The 23,536-nt window shown below is 41.2% G+C and overlaps 1 protein-coding gene across 6 annotated transcripts in view; it reads right to left on the reverse strand.

The window, feature by feature from the left end:
• Positions 1-1,408: 1,408 nt before the first annotated feature.
• The window catches only part of LOC144364881 (uncharacterized), a 38,032-nt gene continuing 15,904 nt past the window's right edge, over positions 1,409-23,536 (reverse strand). For all 6 annotated transcript variants that reach the window (XM_078014962.1, XM_078014977.1, XM_078014969.1 and 3 more), the window contains 3 exons: positions 17,407-17,533; positions 9,850-9,942; positions 1,409-8,018 (listed from right to left, as the gene is read on the reverse strand). In XM_078014962.1, the coding sequence (XP_077871088.1) occupies positions 6,259-8,018; positions 9,850-9,942; positions 17,407-17,533 (1,980 nt within the window). In that variant the 3' untranslated portion in view covers positions 1,409-6,258. The remainder of the gene's footprint in view (positions 8,019-9,849; positions 9,943-17,406; positions 17,534-23,536) is intronic.

Genomic DNA, 23,536 nt, shown 5'->3' on the forward strand with positions numbered 1-23,536 from the left:
CAAGAGAGAAACTTGTATGCTACAGTTATGGTAGGGGGGTCTCTTTGATGGGGGATACCTGGTCTGTATCATAGGTAGATGTCTTTTAGGTAGAGATGGAGGAAACAGTCTGAGAGGTGGGGCTGGAGATGACACCATCTTTGTCATCATAATTGCCATTGTCATCATCAGAAATCAGTGATAAGCCAGGTATAGTGCTACGTGTATTTTATATGCACTATCACCTTGACTTTGAAAATGGCCCTGTTGTCCTCATTTTACAGATGTGGACATTTTCCCCAATATGCAAAACTCTCATAAATAATGCATTAAAACTCATAGTGGAGATTGAAAGAAATCAAGGGCCATCTGTAGGTGTCAACACTGAGAAGGAAGCAGCTTCAGAGCAGTGAGGATGAAACTGAGAGCAGGAAGTAGGAACTCAGGTGCAGAGACAGGGGCTGCAGCATGCCTGGGCTGGATGGGACAGGCAGACAGTCTGACAGGCGGGTTGCAGCTGCCATCGTCATAAGTTGGGCTAGGATTAGATTGACAGCTGGAAGGACACCTACACCATCCTCAGGCCAAGGATGGACTGTCCACACTGTGAATGTGACTGTGTTCATCACCTTTTCATCACCACAGCAAAACATGAGACCATCGACATGCCCTGAGAGAAGACTGGCTCGTCACCATGACTGTGGTGTGTGGACACTTCCTCGAGCCAGCTGCCCATCTCATCACCAGGACATAGAAAGAAGAAGTAGGAGTAGTGAGCTGGATCCTACCAGGCAGCCCCCAATAACCAAAGACCTTGAGTGAGGCCCCGTTAAGGTGTCCACTTCTTCTCCTTAGGGCCACGCAGGACCAAACCTATGGGCCTGTGGGGGACATTCAGTACCCACACACAGCAGAGACCACAGAAAACTCCTCCAGTTCTTTAGGAGGCAGGTAGGAAGATTCTGTGTGGAAAATAAAGATACCTGGTTGGGAAATGAAAATGCCAGGCCCAGCCTCAGATTCACGCTACCCAGAAGCTGAGGAGCCCAACATCACCAGTGTCTACATATCTACATTTATACCTGTATTTTACCTAAATCTACATCTGCCTACCTACCTATTGTCTGTTTTGTATCTATCAATCATCTCTGTCTATGATACCCAAAGAGAGAACTTGGAGGCCCCAAACACACAAAATTCCTACCATAAGCACATCTATAATCCAGGGCTGACCTGGCTCAGCAGGGCAGGGAGGCAAGACCTACTAAGACTCACTTAACCAGTAAGGAAAAACCCGCAAGAAGAAAATCTGCAGTGACAACAGAAACAATAATAAATCATGATAAACTAACAGAGAAAGTACATAATTTAAAGAATTAAAATGAGTTTTCAAAGCCAAAAGATGAATATGAAATAAAGTCTAGAGAAGTGAAATTTATTGTCACTTTATTTTTTTCATGATTTAAAGTCTTCATCGTTATTTTTTTTATTGGTGCATTACAGTTGCATATAATGGTGGGATTTGCTCTTACATATCCATATATGTACATGACACAATAATACAATTTGGCCATTATCAACCCCCAGTATTTGTTTCCCTTTCCTCCTCCCTTATGTGTCCCTTTCCTATGTTCCATGATCTCCCTTTGATTTTCATGAGATCTCCACCCTCTCCCACCTTTCTTTTCCCTCTTCCTCTCATCCACAGATGAGATACAACATGTGACATTGAGTCTGGTTTATTTTGCTTAACATAATGTTCTCAAGTTCCATCCATTTTCCTGCAAATGGCATAATTTCATTCTTCTTTATGGCTAAATAAAACCCACTACATTTTTTCCCTATTCATCCGGTGCCAAATACCATACTAATAACTGCAAATAAATGGTGGGGCAGAAGGTACATAAACCAAATGATTCTATAAGGTTTTTAAAACACAGTTTATTATGAGAAAATAAAATGTGATAGGAAAGTAAAAGAAAGTTTAGAATGTTCAAAATGTGAAAAGAGAGAAAGTAGAGAATATGTAGCAGGTGATGCTACAAAGAATAATTTAAAAATAGAAAAAAAAAAGCAAAGGGAGAAAGAGAGAATAGAATTTGGCTGTTAGCAATAGAAGGAGAGAAAGTGAAATAAGAGAAACAAGCAATCAAAAGCAAAACCAACAAACAAAATTCCTTAATCTTCAAAAGTCAAGGAAAACTCTCACTAAAAATGAGAAAAAAAGAAACAAATATGTATGTGTATATACATCCACAAGCCAATCATCACAGCCTTGGATGTGAAACCCACAGTCAGCCCAGCCACCCACCCACTATGGTCTATTCACATGGAGGGTCTTGATTCCAACCCAGAGGAAGCTGAAGTCAGTCAGCTGAAGGAGCCCAGCCTGTGGTGGACCATTTAGTTTCTCCTTTGGCTGACAGACTTCAGGTTCCCTCCGGGATGGAATAAACTCACCTGTTCAGCTCATGAACCCCTGGAATATGTCCACTGCGGGCTGCTTGAAGAGTTCTGCTGTTCACAGTGTTCCCAGGCTCTAGGTGTGCCTGCCCTTTCCATCAACCAGGATGCAGTCCAACCGAGGAGCTGCCTGCTTACAGTGCAACTGCCTGTCAAATCACCTGGAGCTCCACAGCGGTGCTCATAGTGCCCCCATTCCCATTCCCAAACCCCAAGGGTCTCACTGTCTGCACATCCTTGACAACACTTGTTACTGGCCATCATGGAGTAATATGGATTGTAAAATTAACTTGTAAAAGTCTGCAATAATAAAACCAAAAAGCCTCCCTGGGATTTCCTAGGGATGGAGTTGAATCTATATACCAGTTTGATCAATCTCTGACACTTCCTGAAATTGTGAACCTCCCACGCAATAAAATGAGTGATTCTTGGTGCCCACCTTCCCTGCCTACACCAGGGCCATACTTCCTCCTTCACACAGTGGGTCTGAGCTCACCTGGGAAGGTCACAGGGGTCAGGATGGCTGGGGAAGCACAGTCCTGGGCTCAAAGCAGGGCAGAGAATATCTGCAGAATGAGTGAGTGGAAGAGGGAGTACCAGACACCCAGGGGCAGGATCCACAGGGCACAATTCTCTCCTTTGGGGGCACCAGCCATTGTGTACAAGCCTGCAGTGGGAAAACAGAATGTCTGTGTATGCTTCCTGTACCGGCCCCTCCACCTGTGAGGGCCACCTGAGGAGGACATGCTGGCAGGTTGTTCCATACAGGCATGAGCACAAGGGTCCCACTGGTCATTTCTCAGGTGACTTGCTGAGTAACCATCCCAGGACTGTTACACTGATGACCTGTTAGCAGCGATGTAATCAATGCAATTGTCAGATGTTTTATGAGAGTATCTGTGAGGTCGTGCATGCTTAGTGGATCCTTCCTGACCAGATGCTAGAAATTTCCATGTCAAAGAGTAAAATCTCAGCTCAGCCCACTCAGTGAGAACAGACTCTTTTGGAGAGCACCTTCTGAGTGGAGATGAGTGTTTTGTTCTGCAAACTCCCTCAGGAGGTGAAGTTGAAAATGGCCTCAGGGCCTGCTTCTGAAGATTGTTCGGGCGAGGACAGCAGGGGCCACTTATCCTGCCTGGGACACCCTGCCCCTCTCCTACCATGGCTGTGCCTTCTTGGGCCCTGCACACACCTCGAGAGCTCAGAGGATGAGACTGTAGTTAGTGGTGCCAGGGTATGGGGTGAACATAGCTGAGATGGGATGTACCCCTAGGGGAGGGAAGTCACTGGCTTCCTTTAGGTCTCTGATTCTCATCTGGAAAATGGGTATTTGATGACCCTGATGTGTAGGCATGGCGTGTGCACTAGATTTAGGTGGGAGAGCATGTGAGAGAGCTTGCTACTGGTACTCTCAGGGCTGTGGCACCGTGAGGCAGGTGTGAGTTCACATCACAGGTTCCAGATGAGGTCAGGCTGGAGAGACCAGGCCACACAAGCCTGAGGTGACACTCCGAGTGCTGGATCTGGGAGCATCACTGCACCTGGCTCACCCACTTATCCAGGGCCCACAGTCAAGGGTCAAGTGCTAACCAGTGCAGGGAATTTTCATTACCTTTCCTCTGACCATGGTTATGGAGCACCTCAACCTGGGTCCCCTAGGGATGAACCCCAGGCAGTCCAGAAGAAAAAGCAGCAGCAGGTGAGGGCCTTGAGGTGGGGAGAGGCCTTCAGATCAAGAGAGCAGGTGAGCTTTCTCCTTCAGCTCTTCCCTTCTGCTGTGGCTAGGAGAGGTGCCTCCAGCACAGAAACTGGGCAGGAGCAGGGCAATCTGGCTCATGGTGACTTGGGTGAGGTGTGGCTGGGACCCATGGTGGAGGTGACTGGGGGCAATGCGGCAGGAGTCAGGACAGGATCCTGATGGTTAGGGAGCCTATACAGAGCCCTCAGGTCTCAGGGCTTGGAACCTTTTCCCTGAGCCTCACAGATACCCCACCAGCCTGCCCACTGTGATCGCTGGGCCTGTACATGACACCAGCCTGCCCTCAGGTTTCAGGGCTTGGAACATCCTACCTGAGCCTCACAGACACCACACAAGCCTGCCCACTGTGAGTGCTGGGCCTGCACATGATCCCAGTCTGCCCTCAGGTCTCAGGGCTTGGAACCTCCTCCCTGAGACTCACAGACACCCTATCAGCCTGCCCACTGTGAGCACTGGGCCTGCACATGACACCTGCCTGCTCTCCTCATGGAGATCAAGGACTGCCTGAGAAAAAGGTACAGGACAGCAGCTGAGCTGGGCTGAGTGCCTCTCAGGCAGTGCCCAGGGAAGGAGACTCAGGTGGGTCCTCCAAAGTCAGGAAGGTCCAATGTGGATAACAGTGTGGGCACTGTTTCTTTGAGGCTTCAGTTTCCCTGATCCCTTCTCCAGAGCCCAAAGCTGGATGCAAGTCCAAGGCCTTTTCAATCACACTATCTGATCTCCTGACCCTGGCATGAGGGTGGTGAGGATGGGACTAGGAATGCTTCAGGGGGCTTTCTGATGGACTTAGATCTGCCTGCCTTCCAGAGCAGTCTTATTAACTTTCAGGAAATGAAGGAGAGCAGTGGGACCCGGAGTTTAGGGACAGTGGCAATGTGAGAGACCCCCTGGCTGGGTGAGGTGGCACAGGCCTTCCTGTAATCCCAGCTGCTGAGGAGGCCAAGGAAGGAGCATTGCAAGTTCAAAGCCAGCCACAGTAACTCAGCAAGGCCCCGAGCAGCCTCTATGGTATTCCTGATGCAAGTCTAGTCAGCACCCATCTGCTTCTTTGTTTTGAGATGGGATCTTGCTATGCCACCTGCTTGCCTCCTTCCAACTGCAGTGACTCTGTACATAATGATAAGGACTTCTGACAGGCAGTATTTTCTGGCATATAGTCAAATAATTTAAAATAATCTCCAATACTATATTCAACACTTTCATTGGAAAATTAACATACAAATTACAGATACTGATAATTTTCCTTCATTACAAAGTTTATACATAAAAAGTCAGAAGGTGTGTAAAAGCTTTTACAAGTTAAAGAAATGTATGAAGGTTTACTTTATTCATAAAGTGTTCATGAAAGTAACCTGCCTGATAAGACATTCTCAATTTATTACTTTTCCATATGATTATTCCTATTTTCCATAAGCTGACTTGGGAATCAAAGGTGACAGTACAGGTTTCTCTCATGTGGGAATTTTTGCAATATAAAAAGAGAGGTAACTTCTCTTAGAAACTTTATAAAGTGAATTAACTACAGTGGGTTTGCAATGAAATGCAAATAGCTCATGCACTGGTCCAACAGAGTATTTCTTGCACATGTGAAATAAGAATGGAGCATTCTGGGATACAAGTAGAAAGACCTCTGCTCTCTCCAATAAATTACATTTCTCTTAAGTCCCAGTGCCTCTATCTCTGGCTCTCAAGGCCAGCCACCTGGTATTCATGCTCACATGAGGCCCAGGATGCATGAGAACTCAGGGAGCAGAACCTGATAGAAGTTCTGAGCTAGGCTGGGCTGGGGTGTGGGGAATGACTGCCACAGGTACACATTCTGCCGTGCAACTCGGCTCCAGGGCCCACACAGGAGAGGAGCCCCCTGGAGGCTGAGCACCCCAGAGAGAACTGGATTCTGGGGACCACAGAGCTTGCTGCGGGGACTTCTCTCTCTGGCGTCCCTGGCATCTGCTGACATGTGCCTTTTCACTAACTCTGTCCCCACACTTGATCACTGTGGGAGGATTCCCCTGTGTGCATTTTCTGATGCGTGGTGGAAGAGCTCTCCATATACATCATATTCGTGCCGTCTTCCCCAGGTGTGTTCTCTGATGGACAGTGAAGGATGACTTACGGTAGAAAGTTTTCCTGCATTCTTGACATTCATACTGCTTCTCATTCTGGTGAGTCATCTGATGCCTGCTGAGGTATGACTTCTGGTGAAAGGCTTTTTCACACTCACCACACTCATAGGGTTTCTCGCCTGTGTGGCTTCTCCGATGCACAGTGAGGTGTGACTTGCAGTAGAAAGCCTTCCTGCAGTCCTCACAGACATAGGGCTTGTGGCCTGTGTGAGCCCTCTGATGGACGGTGAGGGAAGATTTATGCAGGAATGTCTTCCTGCACTCTTCACAGGCGTACGGCTTGCTCCCCGAGTGAGTTTTCTGATGCACAGTGAGGGATGACTTGTGAAGGAAAGCCTTCCTGCAGTGCTCGCACTCATAAGGCTTCTCATCTGTGTGAGTTCCCTGGTGTGTGCTGAGGTGGGACTTTTGATAGAAAGTTTTCCCGCACACATCACACTCATAGGGCTTCTCACCTGTGTGCGTTCTCTGGTGCACGGTGAGGTTAGACTTGCGGTTGAAAGTCTTCCTGCATTCCTTACAGGCATAAGGCTTGTCACCCGTGTGAATTCTCTGGTGCACAGTGAGGTGTGACTTAGAGTAGAAAGTCTTCCTGCAGGCTTCACATGCGTAGGGCTTCTCACCCGTGTGAGTCCTCTGATGCACAGTGAGATCTGACTTACAGTAGAAGCTTTTCCTGCACTTCTTACACTCATAGGGCTTCTCACCTGTGTGAGTTCTCTGATGAATCGTGAGGGACGACTTATGGTAGAACGTCTTCCAGCATTCCTTACACCCATAGGGTTTCTTGCCTGTGTGTGTGCCCTGGTGCCTGCTGAGGTGGGACTTCCGGGAAAAGGATTTCCCACACATATTGCACTCATAGGGCTTCTCCCCTATGGGAGTTCCCTGATGCCTGCTGAGGTGTGACTTCTGGGGAAAGTGCTTTCCACATTCGTAAACTTCAAAGGGTCTTGCTCTTCTGTGAGTCCTCTGGTGCCCAGTAGGTCGTGTCTTCTGACAAAAGTTCTCACATTCATTGAATGTATGGGGCTTTCCCTCTGATTCTGATTGTGACCTGTGGAGTTTCGTAAGGTATGGCTTCTTAACCAATAGCTTCTTGCCACCACTACATTCATCACATTTCAGTCTTCTCTGTATTTTCTTATGTGCATTGACTTTAGAGTTTTTACAGAAAGTTTCCCCACACATACTACATTCTGAAGTTTTCTCTCTTACCTGAGTCATCTCTTGGGCAGTAAGTGCCACCTTATCCAGGGTTTTTCCACCTCCACTGAGTGTGCTGAAGGCCTCTCCCACATGAAGCCTCTTCAGTGTCCACAATGCCTTCACTGTGAAGGATTTCCCCTGTCCACCGTGATGGAACTGCTGCTGCCTACTTTGAACCTTTAGTAGACTTCTTTGATCAGGATGCCTGGGGGGCTTCTCAGGAATGTTAAGACCACTAGGCTCCTCTCCATCCTGCACCTCCTCAGGCTTGCTAGGGAGAAGCTCCTTCTGCCACACATTAAGCCCCTCTGGCCTACTCTTTGGACCCGGACTTGAAACCTGCTTTGATCTCAAGTTAAACCTTGTTCCTAATGCAAACCTCTCCTCAGTTGAGGTGCTAGTGTTGGGGAGTACAATTTGCCAGAAATGCCTCTCTTGCTTTTCCTGGCTGGTCTCATTCAGGCCATTCACTTTCTGGATATCTAAAATGATACAAAAAAGAACAATATCCATGAAAAACACATGAGCATTTGCTATGAAATTCAAACACAAAGAAGTGCCTTCTTATCCTAATGACGTGAAACTGCAAAATAACTGTGTTGATTTATGAGTGTTTTGGCCCTAATGAATGTAAAAATTATAATTAATAATTTTAGTATCTATCATGTTACTTTGTTGCTTGAGGTTACTTTATTCTTCTGAAATGTAGGAAGATATTTGGTTAAAACACTCACCGAGTGCCTAGCTGAAGGTTTCACTGGTTTCATCTGTTATTTGTTCTGTTCTTTTTCTCTAGTTCTTTCTTACAACATTTGTAAATATAATTCCACCCTGCTGTGCTTCTCTTTCAGGTTTGTAGTGGCCAAGTTTTCTTGGGTTAGCTACTTACATCATGCAGGCATGGCTGATCTGTCTCTCACTTGAGCAGGAATATAGTTTAGGAAAGAACTGCTATCTGTGTGTTTTAGATTTTACTTTTCCCTAAGGAAATGTAGTAGAAACCTTTGGGGTTTTAAGAATTCAAGTTACCCTTCCCACACTAAAGACAGCCTCCACTTAATTCCTAATCTAATGTATCTATGCTTCTCAGGAAGCTCCAATCCATCTTTTTTGCTGGAATATAAAGGATTTGGCTCAGTAAACCAAGCTGAACCTGCCATCTTTGAAATGTATGTTGTTTGTATCAGTTGTTGCTACTGCCTTTCTGGCTCACTACTAATGGCATCCTCTCCCAGTCCCAGGCACATGTACCCTGGCTGGCAGCTCACTGCTTCTGTAGGCTTTTGTGTTTGGAGGTTCAGCCATCTTCTACTTTCACAGAAAAGAGAGTCTCCTGTACAAATCTATTGTCTTTGAATGATTTCCAGCATGAAGGGTAAAGGCTAAGTACAAATTCCATTTCCCAACAGACACTGAAGCCTTTCAACATGAAGTTCCTGATTCCCTTGGCCTGCAGACCCAAGGTCTCCCGGTTGTCCTCCCAGTCCAGGACTATCAATCCGCATACTTTTATGCTGGCTGTTCCTCACCTCATGAGTCCTGACGTGGTGCACAAGGCTCCAGCCTTGGACCTCTCTTCTGATTTTCTTATCCATTCCTTAGGTGACAACCTGAATAACTATGATGTAAATACTAGCATTAGGCTATTGATTTCCAAATCTGTATCTCCATTATACTCATGACCAATCTCAAAATCTAGATTTTACATCTACCTGTTTTATATACCAAACTTGGAAAACATCATCTCAAAATGAGCCCAAGGGATGACAATTTCCTTAAAACTTTCTTCTCTTTACATTTCTAAAATCATAACAACATGTTTTTCTTTATCTCATCCTAATAAAATATTCTTTGTGGCTCTTACTGCCAAATATTATATACATGTGTTATATTTTTTCCTCAACAAAATGTAAAGAGAAGATGCATTTGTTTCATTAATGTTGATACCCCCAGAGTTTAAAAAAACACTGCCTATAAAGTGATCAACTAGCAAGTACTAAAGAAATAATGTGAATAAAATGTCTGAATTAGTAGGCTATGAAACTAATTTGAAAAGTAACCAATCAAAAAATGTCAAGATCCATATGGGGGTTGGGGGTTTGGGAAAATTTAATGAAGTATACATTATGAGAACATAAACATGGGTGTACATGAGAGAGCGCTCCTTGGAGACTGTGCAAAGGAAGGGGCTGAAGCACAAGACCTGCTTCCTCAGGATTGGGACCTGAGGAAACACAGATGAAAACAGCTCAACGTGGCTGTTGTCTGTGAGGCTCTGCTTCTGGTCTCCCTGCGCAGTGTACACTGACTGACCTTGGAGGCACTGGTGTGAGGCTTCGCCTACTGTCCACGGCCCAGCACCTTGCTCCAGCTTGAAGATTACCTCAGGTTTTGCAACGCAGTGCCCTGTTAACAGAAAACAGTGAAAGATTTGTGCCAGGCTGTTTGTCAGGTGCACTTTGGGATGACACAGCCTTTCGGGAGCTGTGCAATGATGAGACTGATCTAAACACTTTGTGAGAGCATCTCACTCACATTATTATGGTCTGGAACAATGTACTGGGGCAGAATTAAACAGCTGGAGAAAGAATTCAAGGAATGATTTTTAAGAAAACTGAGGAGACAGAAGAATACAGATGGACAATACAAAGAAGTTAGAAATACACGTTATGATATGTAGAAGAAATTGGACAAAGACATAGATGAAATAAAAAAGAACCAATCAAAAATCAGGGGAGATAAAAAAACTCAATAAAATTAGAAAGAAGAAAGGGAAAAACATAAGTAAACAAGTCAGCTAAAAGCCTAAACAGCATAATTGATCAGAAAGAAGAATCAGTTTCTGATCTTGAAGACAGGTATTTTAAAATAATCATGTTGGATCTTAAAAAGAAAAAGTTAAGAAAAACGAAGAATGACTTTTGGTCATCATAAAGAAAGCAAAAACTTGCATTATAGGTATTCCAGACAGAGAATAGACAGACATTTAAAAAATATATGCAATGAAACAACTTATCAAACTTTTTAATCTGGGAAACATATGGGCATTCAGTCCAGGAAGCTCCCTTATGAATTTTAGCAAAAATGGTCCTTTGAGTCATGTTATAGTAAAACTGTCAAAACTATAAGACAAAGGGAACTGTGAAAACTGCAAGAGAAAAACATCAAGTTACCTACAAAAAATAAATAAATAAATAAATAAATAAATAAAGAGAGACCCCCATTAGAGAAGCAGTAGATTCTCAACAGAAACCTCACAGGATAACATTGAAAGTTCTAGGGGGAAAAATGCTAGCCAAGACTATGTACCCAGAAAAGCTATCCTTCAGAAATAAAGAAGAAAGACTTTCCAAGACAAGCAAAAGTTGAAGGAATTCTTCACCATCAGATGTACAAAAGTGCTTAAGGGAGGAGGAGTCCTACACTAGAAGTGAAAGGATGATAACTACCATCAAGACACACAGAGTACAGAGCAGACAAAGAAAAAGAATAAATCCCTATCAATACAGGAAATCACCAAACGAGAATTAACCAAAGAGGAAGAAATGAAACGGATATTCAAAACAACCAGGAAAGAAAATAACAATGACAGGAGTAAGTCTGCATATCAGTAATAACCCTGAATGTGTAAAAAGAAGAAATTTCCCAAGAGATGACTGAAGGGATAAAAAGAAAACTAGATGCAATGATACACTGCCTAAAAGAAAATCACTTCACGAGGGCAGAGCACAGGGACTGAAAGTGAAGGGGTGGAGAAGGATATGCTCTGCAAATTGGAACCACCTGGAAGAAGATACACCTATACTTGCATCACACAAAGCATATTAAATCAAATCTGCATTATAGAATGCACTGCACAGTGATAAAGGAATCAGCAACTGTAAGGACACATACACCCCATGTTGGAGCAATCATTTATAACGCACACATTACTAGATCTAAAAGGAGAAGCAGATGCTAATACAGTATACATGGGGACTTCAACAGTCAGGTCGTCTGGGTAATCAAGGAGCAAAGAAATACTGGTGTTAAACCAGGCCACAGACAAACTGAACCTACAGACACTTCCAGAGCATCTCACTCAATGCCTGAAAGATATAAATTTTTCTCATAAGCATATTGAATGTTCTCTAGGGTAGATCAAATGTTAGGAGACAAAATAAGTCTCTAAAAATTAAAAAAAAATTAAAATCATGCTATGTGTCCTTCTCTGACTATGATGGAAAAAAACAGATGTTGACAATAAAATACACATTAGAAATTTTACCAATATGTGGAACTAAATATTCTTTGAATGACTGATTGGTAAGAAAAAAATTAAAATGCAAATTTTAGAATTTATTGAGATACATGAATTTGAAAAACACAGTAGCCAAAACCTATGGGTACAAAATCAATACTATGGAGCAAAAATGCCACTAAAGGGGAAGTTTACAGCAATAAATACCTACATCCATACAAAACAAAACAAAAATTTCAAATAAACAACCTAGTGTTGCAATGCAAGGAATCAGAAAAGGAAAAACAAACCAAATTCAAATTAAGTAGGAAGAAAAGTGTGAGCAAAAATAAAAAAAAATTGAGACTGAAAACAAAACAAACAAAAAAAGAATACAAAGGACCAATAAAACAAAGTTTTTCTTTTCTTTTTTAAGATAAATGAAACTGACAAATTTTTAGCAAAGCTAACCAAGGAAGAAAGAAGATTCAAATAAATTACAATAGACATGACAAAGAACACATTTAAAGTGAAATCACAGAAACACAAAGGACTATTAGCAACTATACACCAATTGAAAACCTGGAAAATATGGATAAATTGCTGGACATACAACCTACCAAAATTGAACCACGAAGACATACAAAATCTGAACAGACTAATAATTCACAATGAGACTAAATCTCGAATGAAAAAGCTCCCGACAAAGTAAAGCCCAGGAAGGACTGGAGAGCTTCACTGGTAAATTGTGTAAACTTTTAAAGAAGAACTAACATGAATTCTAAAGTTATTCCCAAGTCTTGAAAGGGAGGGAACCCTCCAAACTCAATAAATTAGAACAGCATTACCCTTGATATCAAAAGACACAACAAAGGGGCTGGGGATGTGGCTCAAGCGGTAGCGCGCTCGCCTGGCATGCGTGCGGCCCGGGTTCGATCCTCAGCACCACATACCAACAAAGATGTTGTGTCCGCCGAGAACTAAAAATAAATATTAAAAAAAAAAAAAAAGACACAACAAAAATAAACAAACAACAACAACAACAAAAAACAAAACTAAAGACCAATAATCCAAGGAGATGAACATGAATGCAATTCTCAACAAAATGTTAACATATAAAATTAAAGAGGACACAAGATCATACACCGTGATCATAAGTGACTTATCCCAAGGATGCAACACTGGCTCAATATATGCAAATCCATAAATGTAATTCATCATATCAACAGAATGGAGAATTAAAACTATATGCACAAGCAACAATAAGTGTTGGCAAGGATGTGAGGGAAAAGGTACACTCATACGTTGCTGGTGGCACTGCAAATTGGTGTAACCACTCTGGAAAGCAGTAAGGAGGTTCCTTAAAAAACTGGGAATGGAACCACCATTTGGCCAAGCTATCTATACCACTCCTGGGTCTATATCCAAAGGACTTAAAATGAGCATACTATAGTGATGCAGCCACATAACATTTATAGCAGCTCAATTCACAGTAGCTAAACTATGGAAGCAACTTAGATGCCCTTCAATAGATGAATGGATAAAGAAACTGTGGTATACATACACAATGGAACATTCTCAGCATTAAAAGAGAATAAAATTATGGCATTTGCAAGTAAATGGATAGAGTTGGAGAATATCATGCTAATCGAAGTAAGCCAACCCCCAAAACCCAAAGACTGAATGTTCTCTCTGATAAGGAAATGCTCATCCATAACGGGGCAGGGTGTGGGTGGGCATGGGAAGAATGGAGGAACTTTGGGCAAAGGGGAGGGAGGGGCAGAGAGGAGACTTGGGGGTAGCAAAAAAACCCCCACAAAACAATATGCATATCTCAACAGACACAAAAAGGAAGATCATAAAATTCAACATCCTTTTATTAATACAACTCTCAAAAACTTAGAAGGAATATACCTTAGTGCCATAGGGGCTAAATATGACAAACCCACGGCCTACATCTTTTTATTTCTTTAATGGACACAATACCTTTATTTTAATTATTCATTATTTATTTATTCATTGTATTTTTTTTTTTAAAGAGAGTGAGAGAGGAGGGGGAGAGAGAGAGAGAGAGAGAGAGAGAGAGAGAGAGAGAGAGAGAGAGAGAGAGAGAGAGAATTTTTAATATTTATTTTTTAGTTTTCAGCGGACACAACATCTGTGTTGGTATGTGGTGCTGAGGATCGAACCCTGGCCGCCCGCATGCCAGGCGAGTGCGCTACCGCTTGAGCCACATCCCCAGCCCCTGTATTTTATTTTTTTGAGAGAGAGAGAGAGAGAGAGAGAGAGAGAGAGAGAGAGAGAGAATTTTTTAATATTTATTTTTTAGTTTTCGGCAGACACAACATCTTTTTGTTTGTATGTGGTGCTGAGGATCAAACCCGGGCCGCACACATGCCAGGCAAGCGTGCTACCGCTTGAGCCACATCCCCAGCCCCAATTCATTATTTATTTTTGTCTGGTCCTGAGAGTCAAACCCAGTGCCTCACACATGCTAGGCAAGTGTTCTGCTACTGAGCTACAACTCCAGCCCCAGCCTACATCTTAATGAATGGGGAAAACCTAAAATTGTTTCCTCTAAAATATGTAGTAAGAAAAGGGTCTACTTTTACCACAATTATTTAACATAGTACTGGAAATAAGACAAGTCAACAAAATAAAGGGCATGCAGATCAGAAAGGAGGTCAAACTGTCCTTATATACAAATGACATGATTTTGTATTTACAGGAAAACCTAAAGATTCCAACAAAAAAACTGTTAGAATAAATAAATGAATTCAGTATGATTTCAGGGAACAAAATCAACATAAAAATCTGTAGTTTTTAAAATACAATAATGAAATTGCTGAGATTAAAAATCAAGAAAACAATCCCATTCATAATAGCTACTGAAAAATAAAACATTTAGAATAAATTTTACCAAGCAATTAATGAATCTCTATGTGAAAATTATGAAATACTGAAAGAAATCAAAGACAAACACGTGCGTGTGTGCGGGCACATGCGCAGAGAAGGACAAATCACTGTTATAAATTGGGAGAGCATTTACTGGAAAAAAAGAGTTCTAAACTTTATATGGATGCACAAAAGATCCTGAATAGTAAAAGTAATTATGAAGAAAATGAACAAATCTGGAATTAGAATAAAAGATGTCTTCAAAACACACCACAAAGTGACAATAACAAATACATCAGGATACTGGCATAAGAAAAGACAAATAGGCCAATGGAATATGAGAGAAACCAATAGTAAATCTATATATTTACAGCCAACTGATTTTCACGAGGGGCAGCATAAGCATATATTGAGAAAGAACCTTTCTTCAGTAAATGCTCGGAAAACTGGACATCCACATGACGATGGAAGGAAGATATTAGACCCCACCTCTCACCACATAAAGAAATCAACACAAAATATATTAAAAACTTCAATATTAAGACTTGAAATTATGAAACTGCAAAGGGAAAACAAGGGATTTCACTTCAGGACATTGATCAAAGCAAAGTTTTTATTTTTTGATATGGGATCTTGTTATGTTTGCACAGGCTAGTCTCAAAACTCCTGGGCTGGACTGACTCTCCCACTTTATCCTCCTGAATGCTGGGACTAAGGCATGCACCAGCAAGCCCTACACAAAAATTTTTTTTGACATGACCCCAAAAGCACAGACAAAAATAGCAAAAACTGATAAATTAGATTATATCAAAGTAGGCTGAGTGCAGTGGTTCATGCCTGTAATCCCAGCAGCTCAGGAGGTTGAGGCAGAAGGATTCTGAGTTTAAAGCCAGCCTCGGCAACAGCAAGGTGCTAAGCAACTCAGTGAGATCCTGTCTCTAAATAAAATACAAAATAGGGCTGGGGATATGGCTCAGTGGTCAATTGTCCCTAAATTCAATCCCCAGCACCAAAACAACAACAACAACAACAACAAAAGATTATGTCAAACTAAAAGGCTTCTGACAAAAAAACAATTAGCAGAGTGTATAGTCAATGCATCTAATGCAGAAAATATTTACCATTTACCCCCAAAACATTAATTTCTGGAATATATGAGGAACTCAACAGCAGAGAAATAAACCAATTAAAAACTGAACAGATGACCAGAACAGGCATTCTCAAAAAGGACACAAACAATCCACAAGTATATGACTAAACCTCCAGGTCTCTAATCAGAACCCGGAGGAGGTATTAATGCTCTGCAGCCTGCAGCCTGCAGCCTGCAGTCAGCGTGGCTATTATCAAAATGATACAATGTAACACAGGCCTGTAGGATACAGAGGAAGAAGTGCTCTCCCATGCTGTGGATGGGAATAAGAAAGAGGAGAGAAGCTATGAAGTTTCCTCAAAAAATTAGAAATAGAACTACCACATGATACAGTCAGTTGCCCATAGCCAAAGGAGGCGAACCTAGTGTTTTGAAGAGAAAACTATTGTGGGAAGCCATTCTGGCAGGTGATTTGAGTTATCTCCCTGGCTGGATGAGAGGTGCTTAGACACAGCTGTGTCAGAGCCTTCCCCACCCTGTCCCAGGGGCGAGGGCTTGTCCATGTGGAGGGTGTGCCTGACTACTGATCCGAAGACCAATCACTGACCCTTACCTTGGACTCCTCGACCTTCACTGGATGGAATTTTCCCTTGAATTATTTGTTCCCCAATAAAAGCTCACTCCCTGGCATGTTCCCTCTCTCTCGCTGGCCTCTCATGTTAACCTCACCATCACATTAGGTGGCTGGAGGCAGGAGCTAGGAGGAGCTGTCTCTGGGCTGGGCAAATAAGGAAATGAGAATTATGTCTCTTTAATTTTAAAACTCACTAGTTAATTTTTATGCTTCGAACCTCTATTATGAAGCTAGCATGCTGGTCGTGTGGCTGAAACTATGCTTAGCACATTTACTGCAGTACTATTCACAAAAGCCATGATGAGGATCAACTTCGGTATGCATGGACAGATAAAAGGATAAAGAAAACTCGGTACACATACACATTTAGAAAACAAAATTCCATCATTTGTAGCAACATGAATGTAACTAAAGAACATTATGTTAACTAAAATTAGTCAGGAGGAGAAAAACAAATCCTGCATATTCTCACATGTGTGGAGAGAACTGTGTTTACCAGAACATGGGAAGGGTACAGGGGAAAGAAGGTGGGTTAGTACGTTCAGGGGTGCTTTAGGATAGGAGGAATAACTTCTAATATTCTGTAGCATAGAAGAACAACTATGGTTGACAACAATTAACTGAACATTTCAAAATAGCTAGTAAAGGGCTGGAATTGTGGCTCAGTAGTAGAGTGTTTGCCTATCACGCTTAAGGCACTGGGTTCAAAACTCAGCACCACATAAAAATAAATAAAACAAAGGTATTGTATCTATCTATAACTAAAAATAAAAATGAAAAAAGATAGTAAAAAGACTTTTAAATGATCCTAATATAAAGAAGTGATATATGAGTGATGAACTTGCTAATTACCCTGATCTGATCATTACACACTATATACCTGTATTGAAATGTCACACTATACCCCATAAACATGTGCAATTACTATGTCAGTTAAAAACACATAATAGTAATATTAAAACTTAAAAATGATTCCTATATTTGCTGATAAAGAAAATGCTTCTAGTAAGATTACCAGGGCATTTCACTCACCCAAGGACACCAGGCTTCTGTAGGTCTCCAGCATCACATCCCTGTAGAGGATCCTCTGAGTATCATCCAGGTCCTGCCACTCCTCCCAGGTGAAGTCCACGGACACGTCCTCGAAGGACACCATCCCCTGTAATGGTACATGTCTCTTTAGCCCAAGCCTTCCACCCTGGGTCAGAAAAGGAATATGGAGCTCACTCTTGTGTGTGAACAAGTATCTTAGATAAGATGCAACTTATGTTGTGTGTGGTGGTGCACATCTGTAATCCTAGCAATTTGGGAGGCTGGGGCAAGTGAACTGCCAAGTTCAAAGCTAGCCTCTGCAAATTAGTGAGACCCTGTCTTGTAATTAAAAAAAAATACTATTAAAGAATTCTTACAGATTCATAACTATTCTTTTTTTCCTAGCAAGAACAGGATGAAAAAATCCAGTCTGAAGACATAAACACACACTAGGGATAATGTGTTAGTTGAACTAAGCCACATGTTCGGCATGGAACAGGGCGATAAAGAAATAGAAAATGACAAAACCAGATTGTTACCAGGTTGAACTTCACTGTTATATCTTCTATCTGAATTCTCATGAATATGAAGGAACAGAAGTCAAGATGTGAAAGCTACAAAACATGCAGGTTAATGGAACTACAAACAGCAACATACACAGGTGAATATTCCTGTGTGAGTTGACCAATGAAATGTGTTCAGATAACTCACAACAGGGTGCTTTTGCATTTCAACCCCTAGCACCATTCCAACGCCTTAAATTTCATGTGCCCACTGTTGGCAAATCACTTACAAATTAAAGTACATAGTCATATTTCCCTCCCAAATTCAAAAGATATACTAGTGTCCATATAAAAGTGAGCATCACTCACTTCTTACACAGCATGTAAATAATGAGGGGTCAGTAAAAAGTTGTACGTTACCTGAAAAGGTGTGTAGTGAAAGGAGAATGCAGAAGGACTCAAGGGAGAGCTGGGCAGTGCAGGTGGGGGGACACAAAAACAGAATCAGGAGTAGAATTTGGTGCTTATTTGTTATGCCTAGAGTGGAAATGGGAGTCTACTTCCAAGTTGTCTGGGCAACAGCTAGAAAGGAGCTGAGTATAAACTAAAATTGAGAGAAGGGATAATGACTAAGATGGGATGAAATGTGAGCACAATGTTCAAGTCTCTGCATCGACATGTGGGGAAGGCCAACTGGCAAGTGAATACTGGCTCTAGAGCTCAGAGGAGAGGTTTAAAGTGAGGATAAAGATTTAGGAAACAGTGACTACAGGGCAGCTAAAGCCTCTGGAGTGGGTAGAATGGCTCAGAAAGAACTGGGAGACAAAAGTTGTGTTTTTTAAGATGTAGTCGTGTTTGCCATGGTGTCTCAGCCCGCTGGAGACTGGGTTGGGAGAGCATAAGTAGGACCTATCTCACACTATTTTTCCATAACAGGTTTTAAATCAACCTATCTATACCTGAGAACATGATGCTTCCATTGATATAATATTAAACTAGGTTTCTGGCTTAGAGAGAATGGATGTCCTTACGATGTAGAATTTTACTGTCCATGAATATGGTAGTCTTTTCATTTGCTCAGTTCTGTTTTGTATCCTTTACTTTTTTCCCTTTCATATACTCATATATTTTTCTTCTTAAATGTATTGATAGGTTTTTGGTTTTTTTTTGCTTTGGTGTTTCTGTTATTGTATTAATGTTCTTTTGAACATGAGGATTTTTTTTCTAATGATGATTTAATAAACAAATTGCAAAAAAGAAGGCGGCTTCAAAATCCATCTTCTAGACTGAAAGAAAGCTCTTTGAGACTTAGGTTTTATCTCCTCTATTATTGAAAGATGCCCAAGGAGGATTTTTGGTGGAAATATGATAGAAGTTAAAAATGACAGATCTCAAAACTATTTTTGGAATTCCCCCCAAAAACCACTGGTTGAAATGAGAAATGTTATTTCTCACCCAAGTACAAAGTGGTACAAGTTTTCTGAGACACAATTTGGCAAAATGATTCAAGATTTCTAAAATTCAAATTCCTTTTAATCAGGAAATTATATATTTAGGTGTTTTTCTGTGTAGTATGATTCCACCTTATGCTATATCCAAATCTATAAATTTCTATCTATATTTATATATAGCACATAAAATACCAAAATGTTAACAGTGGTAGGTTGAATAAAGTTCAATTATTTACATTTTCATTTCATTTTAAAATATGGAACATATTTTTCTTGTGTGATTTTCAAAAATGGCAGATTTATTATAAAAGATTCAGATTCAGAGGCCAGGATAGAGTATTAGAGTACGTGGCTAGGATCCTGGGTTCGATCCCCAGCGCAAATGAACAAACAAATGAATAAATAAAAGATTTATGCCAGAATTCTTACTGAATGTTTCAAAATTTTGCTTAAGATTTCCAACAAGCTACATGGTTACCTGATCCCATCTCCCCAAACCAAGCTATCTGATTATCTGATCCCAGTTCCTATTCTTTTGTTGTTGTTATTATTATCTTGTTGAATGTTAATTTATTGAATGTTCTTACTGGAATAGTTTTGAGGATACTCTTTTTTGTTTTTAGGTATAAATTACAAGGGTATCATCATAATCTTTCTCATTTTTGAGTTTCTCTTTTCATTTAAATTAATCAGTACTTTTCCTACAGTGGAAAATAGTCATAGTGAAGCAGCAACTTCACCCTTTCTTGCTTCCCTGGTCATGCTGCCTTTTAGGCCTGGAGATTTACATTTATCAATTTAAAAAGAATGTCCTGAGTTCTGTTATTGAGGGTCTTATTTTTTGGATACCTTCTGCATATCTATGTGGATCATAGGATTTTTTTCTATAGAATGATGAATACAATAAAATACATTAATTGACTTCTTTTTTTTTTAAGAGAGAGACAGAGAGAGAGAGACAGAGAGAGAATCTTAATATTTATTTTTTAGTTATTGGCGGTCACAACATCTTTGTTTATATGTGGTGCTGAGGATCGAACCCGGGCCGCACGCATGCCAGGCGAGCATGCTACCGCTTGAGCCACATCCCCAGCCCTTAATTGACTTCTTAATATTGACCTTTTCTTAATTCCCAGAATATATATTTATAAATCTTCAGCTTTCATGGCATGTTTTTCTCCCTTCCTTGCTGTTCATGTTCCCTTGGGTTCCATCAGGTTTCCATTCTTCTTTCAGTCTCTCAGTTTCTCTCTGAGCCATTTTACCCATTCAGGTGGCTTCAGCTGTCCCTGAGGTCTTGCTGCTGTTAATGTCTTTATCTTTTCCTTAACCCTCTCTTAGGTTCTCTGAGTAATTTCACCCTCAGGAAGCCTAGGATCCAAGGGCCAGTGTTTAGTCCTGAGAAGGTATCCCTAACCACTCCCTGGCTTACACAGCTACCTTCTTGATGTATCTTCACACAGTGGAGGTCACCAGTCCTATGAGGTTAGGGCCAGCACTGATGGCCTCATTAAGCCACAGTTACCTCCTAAAAGCCTCATCTCCAAATGAAGTAACATTAGGCTTTAGGAGTAGGCTTCATCATATAAATTCCTTGGGGACACACTTCATCCATTGCATTGTTATACCTTTCCTTGAAAAAAGTTTAAGTACCCTCTTGCAGTGAAATTCAAGCAGGCTTGTATTTCCTCACTTGCTTTTAGCTGATCAAAGGCATTTGGATGAGGTGAAATGTGATCTCAGAAGTTGTAGGAGCCACACACAGGTCTCTACTATCTCCCTCTTTCCTGAGGGCTAATAATGCTACAAAAACAAATAATCCTCTCTCTGGTACTCTGAAGCAAAGAGCAACAAATACTTCTCTGACCCTTCAAGCATAGGAACTATAAGTCAAAAAGAAATATTTGCTTCCAATCTACCTAGAAATATTAACACCATTACAAAACAAAACCAACACCAAGAACAATGACAATGACCAAGACAAAGCTGGTGATCCATGCTTTCTTAAAGCTAACTGAAGGGTCTAAAACAGTACCAAGTGGCTCACTACCTACCCACAGTGCTACTTAAGCAGCTGTCACTCATGAACTTACTTAGAATGACAGCAACTATGCAATATATTACTAAGTCATGTGTTTACCTACAGCTCAAGGAAAATAGGCTGAAAAGTAGAATGATAGCAGTATATTTCAGTTACTTTCATTATTTAGGAAAATACCATAATGCGGAATTCATGAAAGAAAAAACCACAGAAAAGGCAAGAATAAAAAAGAATAAGGAACTATTAGAAATATGAGGACATGTAAGATTCCAAAACTCTGAAAGTGTTTTTCATTTCTTATTTTACTATATAAAAAACTTTTAAGGTTGTCTCTAATAGTTCTCACAGAAAAACATACACAAATGCCTTCAAAATGTAACAAATCTCTTCATGATAAGTAAAAAATTATTTTATGACATTGTTAAGACCTATGAATAGATTAAATTTACCTCCAGAGATAAAATGGAACAGATTTAGAATGAAGTCCTCCTAGGAAAACTGAGGCTGAAAAAAACACATTAACGTTGGGGGAAAAACCCCACAAAGCCAAATCTCAAAAACAAACAAACAAACACCCAGAAATAGGTGAAATGATAAAGACATAAATCTATCTATGCTTTCTAAGAGTCATAACATCATAAAAACAGTCAACCAACCTGGCATGGTAGAGCATGTATTTGGCCCCAGTTACTCCGAGGTATAGCTGAGGCAGGAGGATGCAAGTTCAAGGCCAGTCTAGGCAACTTATGAAAACCCTATCTCAAAATTTAAAAGGGTGGGGGAGGCAGCTCAGTGGTAAAGCACCCCAGGTTCAATCCCCAGTACCAAAAAATAAAACTACCACCAAACCAATCAAACTGAAGAAAAATTGATGGCGGGTTAAGGCAAAAAGGCTTTTTAAAAATTTTTTAAATTTTTAAAAATTTTTTAGCTTTAGGTGGACACAATGTCTTTATTTCTATGTGATGCTGAAGATCGAACCCAGTGCTTCACGCATGCCAGGTGAGCACGCCACCACTTGAGCTATATCCCCAGCCCCCCAAAAGGCTTTTTAATGATATGAACAGCAAGTATGTCTAAAGGGCACCCGAGCTGGGTGCAGAAGTGCACACCTGTAATCCCAGTGACTTGGAGGCTGAGGCAAGAGGATCAGAAGTTCTAGACTATCCTTAGCAATTCAGTGAGACCCTGTCTCAAAATAAAAAATAAAAAGACCCGGGATACAGCTCAGTGTTAAAGTGCCCCTGGGTTCCAACCCCCTACCAACCAATAACAAAAAACTAAAACCAAACCAAAAACTAAAAGGCACCCTACCTTTGAACATAACAGATTTAAAGGCACTCATCAAGACAGACCAAACTGGGTGACAGAAGAATAATAGAAGCAGAGAGAGCTGCCATGAAGAAGAGTGTCTGGGAGTCCCTGGGTGCAGAATCCAGGCCTCATGAAGTAAGGTGTCCACTCCTGGTAGAGGGGACTGAACCCAGGGTTTCAAACGCAATGGAGATGTCTCTAGTGGTTCCCCCCTCCAGTTTATTGTTGTCCTGCCGACCCACCACCTTCGTATACTAGGTACAGAGTAGATTGCAACTTTTCTTTTTAGGTCACAAGTCCCTGGAACATGATAGCTCACATTTGGGTGACATGGCCTCAGTCAGAGATCCTGGACTTTCAGTGCAAAGTGCTGAACAGTTGGGACTGCAGGGGTGTCTGTGACAAAAAGAGGAAGTGAAAAACGTGTAAAGAGAGGAATTCCAGATGTTGTGATGCCAGCCCATATGTTTTTCATTGCAGTTTTTGAGAAAAACTGTCACTTCTGATGAGCAGTAAAAGCTGGTGTTTAATTCATTGCTCCTTTCCTTCCAGTTACTATGGTCAGAATGCTCCAGAAACACCATTCTGTCGAGCTGTCATAGCCACAGAGATTTGATGCACACAGGAAATGTGTGATCCTTCGATAATTTGCGATTACCAAAACACAACCTAGATCACTGCCCCTGATATTCTAAAAACCCACAAAAAAAGCAACAATTAGAGAAGACCATTCTAGTGTATGGATGACAACCCAAACTCAAAGGGAATCCATGGGATGAACAGATAAGCACTTTAATAAGTGGTACCTTTATTTAGTAAGT

The sequence above is a fragment of the Ictidomys tridecemlineatus genome, chromosome 1 (genome assembly GCF_052094955.1).
Source record: "Ictidomys tridecemlineatus isolate mIctTri1 chromosome 1, mIctTri1.hap1, whole genome shotgun sequence".
In the NCBI taxonomy this organism is placed as follows: Eukaryota; Metazoa; Chordata; class Mammalia; order Rodentia; family Sciuridae; genus Ictidomys; species Ictidomys tridecemlineatus.